The 9331-nt window shown below is 33.6% G+C and overlaps 1 protein-coding gene across 1 annotated transcript in view; it reads left to right on the forward strand.

Moving 5' to 3' along the window:
* The window catches only part of LOC106792374 (glutamate receptor-interacting protein 1-like), a gene marked incomplete at its 5' end in the record, with an annotated part of 38131 nt that extends 29145 nt beyond the window's left edge, over window positions 1-8986 (forward strand). The window contains 8 exon segments of the mRNA XM_014758771.1: window positions 5393-5586; window positions 6224-6403; window positions 6650-6975; window positions 7066-7226; window positions 7304-7864; window positions 8061-8245; window positions 8331-8480; window positions 8556-8986. Of these exon segments, the coding sequence (XP_014614257.1) occupies window positions 5393-5586; window positions 6224-6403; window positions 6650-6975; window positions 7066-7226; window positions 7304-7864; window positions 8061-8245; window positions 8331-8480; window positions 8556-8678 (1880 nt within the window).
* Window positions 8987-9331: the final 345 nt, after the last annotated feature.

Here is a 9331-nt window from a genome sequence, read left to right on the forward strand (position 1 = left end):
GTAATAAAAATGATGTTATATTGACTTATGAACATAACTATCAAGTTGCTGAGGAAGTCTCAAATAGAGACGAAACGTTCAACGGATAAATATAGTGTTCATCTTAATTAAACCCGTCCAAAAAACAACCTTCCTAAGAGTAAACTTAGTAACAATATAATAATATTATTCATCACTATACGTTTTACATAATCAACTAAATTTTCTTATAATGACAATAATCTTGATTATCATTTTATTTCTACCACTTCTATATCTTTACCCCATAACTTTCTTTTCTTTTATCCTTTATCCTTTTCTTTTTCTTTCTGTATTTTCCTCAACGAGAGAGGAGGTTGCTAAAATTAACATAATAGCTTCGACCAAGTGTTCAGTCACTTTTCCTCGTTAAACGCGTTAGTATATATACTATAAGTATATATACAGGTATATAATATATATATATATATATATATATATATATATATATATATATATATATATATATATATATATATATATATATATATATATATATATATATATATATATATATATATATATATATATATATATATATATATATATATATATTATATATAACTATACCCCCATAGCTCTATCTCGACGCTTAACGAGCTTTTCCATTTTTTCTTCTTCTTCTTTTTTTTTTACTTTCTTTCCTCTCTCTCTCCTTTCTTTAACCCACCCCCATCCCATCCCACCTACCCTTATTTCCTTCTTCCTTTCTTTTCTTATTTCTTCTTTACTTTTTTCCTAACTTTTCCCCACAGACCAAGCTTATACTGACCATTACCCAAGCGGGATATTTTTTTTTCACGATATCTTAGGAAAAATGTTGACGTTATTAACAGAAGTAACGAGTTAAGATTAAAAGACTGAAAAAAGGACGAAAGAACAAAAATTATTAAATGAGAGAATAAATACGATACGATACGAAGAGAAAAAAAATAAGAGAGATGAAAAGTAGTTGAAGAAGATGAAGAAGATGAAAATGTGGGGGGGGGGGGTGGAATTGAAATAAAAATTGTAATTAACTTTCAAACCGCAAATCTTTTGACTCTTATCATCCCGCCTACCTTTTTCTTATCGTTTTAATTCTTTTTCTTTTATTTTTTTTGTTGTCTTTATTTTATACTCATTGAGAAGATCCCCCCCCCTCCTTCTATCTTATTTTATACTTTTGACACTTGAATATTTTTCTCTTGGTCTTTTTCTTTATGATAACTCTTCTTCGTGGTTATGATAAACGAAATGTCGGTGAAGAAAATGGGTAGAGTTTGTTGAAGATTAAAGATAGAAAAAAAAAAAAGAAAAAAGAGAGAATAAGAGAGAGAGAGAGAGAGAGAGAAAGGTAGAATAAAAGTAACTAAAAAAAAGTGAGAGAAAAGAAATAGAAAAGAGTAGTCGACAGCGGCAATCTGCAACTAACGAAGCCCTTCATTAAAAAAAAAAAGAAAGAAAAAAAAATTGGATAGTAGTTACTACTGAAAATCAACGTCTATAGCTTTGAACTTCTCATCTCGTTTTTCTCCACTCTCTAAAACATTCTCAAAAATGGAAATAAAATGACAATATTCTTCTATGAGATCATTTGTCAATCATTCACATATTCTTCGATTGTTCCTTTAAACCCTTCTTTGCATGATTTTTTCTTTTTTTTTTTTTTAAAATAAATCAGGGTGATGTAATTAATGCTCTAGATTAAAGGATAAATATTTAAAAAAAAATCCTAGTGCTATTTTTTGACAACTACGTTTTGTTGTATGCAATAGTCGTTTAAAAAAGTTGCCAGCAACAAGAAATATACAGTGGAAGGGTTTTGAGTACCTTTTTTTCTTGACTAAATATTATAATTGAAATTTCTATCATCATGCAAAGAAGGGTTAACTACGAACGATTCACAGATTACATAAAATTGATAATATAATACTACTATTACTACTATTAATACTACTATTCGATGATTCATATTTTATCTTTAAAGTATATTGACCTAAAACGATAAGGGGTGATTAATATATCGTTGATTTATACATTCTGTAAATTATTCAATCATTTTCTTCGTATATATATATATGTATGATCATTCAGAAATTTAATTTATAAAAAATACGATAAAAAAATAATATTCTAATTAATTCAATTAAATATATAAATTAGATCTAATCGTCAATGGTATAATTAACATTGGACAACAATGGCGTGTTTATATATACGTCATTGTGAGACACACCATTAAATCATTGAATCATTTCATTCTAGAATTACGTCATAAAAAATCATTGACAATTTGTAATTTATAGGCTACACTATAGAAATGATTCATCGGGTGTGTCAGGGATGCGTCAGGGTTATTTCTATTTTTTTTTTATATATCTCATTCAATAATTAATTAATGATATATAATTATCATTAAATAATAATAAAAATGTATAACACGAGATTGAATTATTATTAGTAATTATTCGTATGTAATATATACAATGAATAGTTCATGTTAATTCAATTCAATAAATCGAATCTAATCTCTATAGTCTAATTGGCCTTGAAGGATGACGTGTAAAATACATCACTGACACGTACGATAAATCATTGAATCTTATAATTACTTCATACCACATGAAAGTCATCGACAATTTCAATGAATGAACAAAATAAAATGAATACAAGTGAGAAGTTATCACTTCAATAATATATTGAGGAAATTAATTAAATAATAATACAATGATTCAATTATTCCAGCCTAATATATCTATCTGCAATATAATTGGCTTATAACGATGATGATGCATCTAAATAATATGTCATTTACACGCCACGAATCATTAGACGAATTTATATTTGCAATTTTCCCCACATAAATTCAATTACTTAAATAATATCAATCTATGGAATATTTCTAATTCGTATATTAACAAACATATAAATATAAAAATAAAAATATAAAAATCATCAGATCGTCATAATATATTAGCTACAATTAATAATGAAATATTTTCATTGTAATCGTGTTTATAATGTTAATGAAATTAACTATTATACATATTACGTAATACTGGACACAGGAATTCTGCTTCAAATAGTCTCTCATTTCTCTCTCTTATTCTCTCACACAGTCATATAAACTCATTCACTATCTCTCTTATTCTCTCATACACTCATATATTCTCTTACTCACTCTTTCTATCAAACAACCATTAAATATTCCTATCTTTATCTATCTTTCGGTAAAACCGTTCGTTTCTCGTATAATATCGGCCAGTTCGCACGCGTTACATTATAATTCGCAAACGTTGCCGAATACGTCGAGCGTATAAATTTTAATCACTTTTCTCTTCCCCTCTCTCTCTCTCTCTCTCTCTCTCTCTCCATATATATATATATATCTATATCTATCTAACTCTATCTCTATTTCCATCTCTCTTCAACTTCCCACCGTGAATTACTTTCAAATTTGCAAACACGATTTCCCATCGCGAAGAACATTTAACGATCATCCCGAAATAATATTCCAAATTTTGAGAAAGATATTCGACCGATCGTTAAAATTGCTATTAAAAAAGAAATGATAATTTTTCCCGATGATCGCAGTAAACAAAATGAAAAAAAAAAAGACAAACTCATCTCGGAACCGCTTCATTAAAATCTCACAGATTTTTGCGTTTCATTCAGTGGATTCTTTTTTCGTTTCTTTTTTTTTTTTCTTTTTTAAGGGAGGGGGGATATTTTTTTTTTTTTTTTTTTTTTTTTTTTTTTTTTTCGTTATAAATTATTCATCACAATGATGTTTCACTTTCTTTCTCTTTTTTCTATTTCTCGATAAGACTTGACACTGTACAACTGGAGACAATAACTCGCGACACACGTAAATTACCCTTTGTCAGAGTAGGACAAGAATTTGAATGGCGAGCAATGTGAACAATGCTGAACGATATGTCGGCCGGATCGGGTCAATATCCGATCGAAGGTGGGTCATTTCGAAATGGTTCACCTTCGTCGTTTCGCTATTCGAATTCATCCGTGAAAATAATGAAAAGGTAAAGTCAAAAAGAAAAAAAAAAGTAAAAAGAGAAAAGGACTTCGGTAGCTGCTCCTCCACCCCCTTCCTCCTCCTCCTCCCCCTACCTCCCTTTATCTGCCAATAATGAATTTCAATAGACCGCTGACTGACCGACAACTATTCTTCTCATTTTATCCTTCAACTGCACAGGGATTGGTCTCTTCTGTTTAAAATAATTCGAATAAGTCGACAGAAGGTTTTCCCTCTTTCCCTTTATTTCAAAATGAATTGAAGAAAAATGACGGTGACAGGAACGACCCTTTCTACTTCTCGACTCATTTTCTATCCCTTCTCTCTCTCTCTCTCTCTTTTTGTTTCTTTTCTTTTACAACAAGACACGCGACCACGAAAATAGTAATGTCCATCTGCAAATAGGAAGACCAACGAGAGAACTAGCCCACTACCAACCAGCTAGCTAGCTAGCTAGCTCTGTAAAAATGTGAAGAATTTTCTAATAAGCGTTTCGTACGTGCTTTTCCATTCACCACCCACCCACCCCCCACACACATATCCCAACCATCCACCCACCCACTCATCCATCCTTCAAAAAAAAAATAAAAAGAATCCGAGAGTAAATTTGTCCTGTGTTTTTCTCGCGAAAATTATTTTTATTTTCAACTCGTACGTGAATATTATAAGAAGAAGAAGAAGAGATAAATAAAATAAATCCTGACGATAATTGCGTGCGTGTGTGTGTGTGTGTGTGGAGAAGGAGTAAAAAAAGGATTGAAATAAATAGCAGATAAAAGTAGTTGAAGGGGTGAACGGAAGGGGGTGTAAAATAGAGATAAAACAAGAAGGAAGAACGCGATGAAAATTGTGCGAACAAGAATGGAAGGAAGGAAGGAAGGAAGAAAGGAAAAGAAAGGAAGGAATGCGTGTCGCGTTTCACGACAGACAACACGCGCGTGTAACCACGCCAGCGGCGGTGTTTGAAATATGCAAACGGTACGCTGACAACGTTTCCAACATTACATGCTAGACGAAAGCAATTGTTCGCGCGCCATTCTCGTATATTAAATCGTACGTCATAGGTGCATTAGTTACTGCGATCATTCCTACAATTGCTACACGTTTTGCGATCAAATATTATCTTTATCATCCTTGTTTGTGTATACGTGTATATATATATATATATATGTGTGTGTGTGTGTGTTGTTTTTTTTATTTTTATTAAATAAAATTAGCAACGTGTAAGATTAGAATACGAGAGATGAATGAATAATTAAAAAACAAACTCCCCTTTCCCACTAAAAAAAAATACAAAAATACAAGAAACGTTGGAAAGAAAATCATTGTTAATTGGTATGTTAATTAATCATTTTTCAGAGAGCACTTTCCGAGTGACGTTACAAAAGAGCAGTCGAGGTTTAGGCTTGAGTGTTTCCGGTGGTGGTACTGCAGGACCCGTCAGAGTGAAGAGGCTCTTTCCTTTACAACCTGCTGCATTGTCTAACAAACTTCAACCCGGAGATATACTTCTCGCAGCCAATGGAATCCCTTTAACCGGCTTAACGAATTACGTGAGTATTAATTCATGACTTTGAAATACAATTAAAACTACACCGATTATATCATATTAAAACAATGCAAATTCTCTATCTTACAATTCGTCCTACAAACTTTAATCTATGTAACTTTACGAACTCTTTTGCTTTTACTTTTGCTTTTTCTTTTTGTATATATAATTCCTTTGGATATTTAATATATTTTTTATATTTAATTACGTACGCGAATGTGTGTGTTAATGACTTCGAACTTTAATATAACTGCGATAATGCAATTTTTATTGTATAAATAGAATTTATATGATTTATTTTGATATTAGCAATAGTATTATATTCAAAATAATTATTAAATTTGGAGCCACAAAAATTGCAGCATGTGCTGCCATCTTACGTCGCGTACAAACGTTATTTTTTGCGCTTGGTCGATAACTTGATAAAAAACGGTCGGTAACAAAACAGTCGGTAACAAAACAGTCGGTAACAGAACAGTCGGTAATAAACAGTCGGTAACTGTATAAATCTGTCGATAATAAACAGTCGGTAAATAGTAAAAAACTTAATAAATAATTGCATAATCTAAAACATATATTTTTTGTATATGCATAAAAAGAGAAAAATATATCTAACTTATTAAGTACGCTACTTTTTGTAGGAAGCATTAGAAGTTTTACGAACGACCCCGAACACGGTCGAGTTGGTAGTGTGCAGACTTCCAGGTGACACAAATGTTTCCCCACCTGGTGCACCCCCGCCACCCCCTGCCCGTCGTGAACCACCACCACCATTACGAATACCCAACCCTCTGCCACCACTGCAAATAGAGCCCTGTGGCGTAAGTAATATTCATAAACGATGATTCGATGAATATCTATGGTCTTCTATTACAAGAGAGAAACCTATCCTCCTATGAAATACATTTCCCATTATAACTAAACTATTCAAAGCGAACTTGATGAACTGTTTGAAACTAACTGGTCCCGGTTAATAAATTTAAATTCAACCAAATAACTAAAATGTAAATAATTTAACAAAGACATTAACGCTCACTTTAATTCTATATCACGTGTATGTATCGCAGGAATTCGACATAGAAATGTTGAAAGTAGGAGGTAGCTTAGGGTTCACCCTGAGAAAAGCTGATAGCAGTGCATTGGGGCATTACGTAAGAGCACTCGTCCGTGAACCAGCACTCAGCGATGGTAGGATTCGTCCTGGTGACAAGATCGTCGCGGTTGATGGTGCACCGCTTTCACCGATGAGCCATGAAGAAGCTGTGGCCCTCTTGAGACAATGTGGACCCAAAGTGAAGCTTCGATTATATCGTGATTTGGCACAAACACCGGTTTCCGCTCTATCGCCAACCGAACCAGATCATCCGCTTCGTCCACCGCGAACCTGTTTGAGGTTCGAGTCATTTTGAATTAGATGATTAAACGCGATTTAACAGAAACAAGGAATGATTATGGATATAAAACGTCTGATTTCATTTAACAGACAAGAAGCAGTGGATATGCTATGCGATTTAGCAGCCCGAAAACTATCGCCAGGTACGTCTAGCGGTTCTAGTTGCTTGCAATCACCTGGGGCATCCTGTAATTCACCGAGAAGACATCGAAGACTCGCAACGCGTACTCCCACTGCCGATAACGATCAAGGTATCGAAACAAACCTTTGACAAATCTTACATTCCGATTGAACGTCTTTTGAAAACGTTGAACTATCTTTCTCGTAGAGATCCCGGAGAAATTTCACGAAGGACAAACAACATCGATAGGTAGCCAGGCTGAAACTTCGGATTCCGATCAATGCTCTATCAGAACGCAAATAACAAACTCTCAAGCGAATACACCGATCTCCAATACAGACATAATCATAGATCCACCATCGCAGTACCACGTATGCGAAGCTAACGAATCACCCTTGAGGACTCCAACACGACCAAGTTTCTTGGATCTATCCGCGCCACATGGGAAACCACATTTTCAATTTTGCAGCGCTGATTCAGACGAGTATCCAGTAGAAACGATGCTGTTCTCCGAAAAGGATTCAAGTTCATTTGAAAATGATTATCGTGGCAAAGAAATCCGTGGATTGTCCAGTGACGAACAGGACACCGATTTACCTTCGGAACCAGCATCGATGCCACCGGTACTATCATCAACCAGCAGTACCAGTACAGCTGCCTTCAGTTACAAAAATCCTGCCTATCAAAGTGCCAATCCGGCATGCGGCGTTACTATTGACACCGCATCGAAAAACAAAGTTACGCATTCGAGCGATCAAGATATACCAGGTTAGTATTTACTTAGATTACTTTTACATCCCCACTTACTCGATTTCAAATCGCGTAACGTTGATAAAGACTAACAAAGCGATAAAAGAAGATTATCAGTGGGCGTGCTAAGCAACGTAACGTTCGCGCACAGTAGCGAATCGCTTCTATTTAACTCGAGCACATATCGTTTTCAATCGTATCTTTGCTTTCTTAGGTAAGATTCTTGGAACAGAAGATCCTGCTGGTAGCAAGGGTCTTTTAAAGTGGAAAGGTGTTATGTTTGCACCAAACGACGATATGAACGAAAACGAAAAAGATGAAAACAAAGTTGACGACGATAACAAAGACACTTTGGACTCGGCTGTATCTTCTGAAAATCAGGATGAACAGGGAAACGAAGTAAGTTCGTTCTATCGACATCTGTTTAATTATTTTTCTAATAATTCATCGAAAATTTCTAATTACTTCGATAAAAATCAATTAGGTGTTCATGGTAGAATTGACACGTGGATGGAACAGTAGATTAGGTTTCAGTTTAAAATCTGAAAATAATCAAACTGTTATATCTGTCGTACATCCAGACAGTGTTGCAGCTAGAGACGGAAGACTGAGACAAGGAGATGTGTTGTTAATGGTTCGTATTAAAAAATTTCAAATACTCCAAACGATTAATCTATTTATAACGAAATTCCTCTATTTATTTTTTCAGGTCAACGATGAAAGTGTTGAAAATATGACGACAGCTGAAATAATAGACTTGTTACGTAAGATACGTGGTTCTATAGGTATCACTGTGATGAGAAGAAGCAAGCAAGAAAATAACGCGACGTGACAGTAAATCGATAATTGTGGAAAAAAATATTTACAAAAGGCTCATCGAAAGATAAACGATGACACGATTCTTGTAAATCTGAAGATACAGAAACGAATCTGACGTATAGGATATGTTAACGATCGAACATCCTTGTAGATCGTAAACCTCGTGATCAATAAAAAAAGACTGCGTTTCCTATACAAATAATTAAGAGCGTGAAAGAATATATCTATATAGAAAAAAAGAAATTAAATAGATGATTTATCCCAATTAAAAGAAAATAAATGAAGAAGGAAAGAAAAGGAAAGAAAGAAAAGAAAAGAAAAGAAAAATTAGAAAAGTATTTTTCGGCTAGAATTACTTATCGAATTTTTATTAAAAAAAAAAAAGTTAACAGAAAAAAAATAAATCAAAGTGTGTCCACTGTATTTATAAAAAATTATGAATTCAAGATTGTCTAACAAAAAAAGAATAATGAAAATTAAATAATGCGATTATTTATTCGCTCGAATCTCTGTTAACCTGTTTGTTACTAGCGATCCCCCATATGCGGCTCGTCCATCCAAAAACCCCATATGAACAACCGACTGACCCCTTATAGGGATCGTACTATCCGACTATATTTATGCATGAGCGAATGGGTAGGCAGTAACGAAAGGGTTACTTATTAT

The sequence above is a fragment of the Polistes canadensis genome, unplaced genomic scaffold, assembly GCF_001313835.1.
Source record: "Polistes canadensis isolate GaletaPanama2010 unplaced genomic scaffold, ASM131383v1 scaffold_413, whole genome shotgun sequence".
In the NCBI taxonomy this organism is placed as follows: domain Eukaryota; kingdom Metazoa; phylum Arthropoda; class Insecta; order Hymenoptera; family Vespidae; genus Polistes; species Polistes canadensis.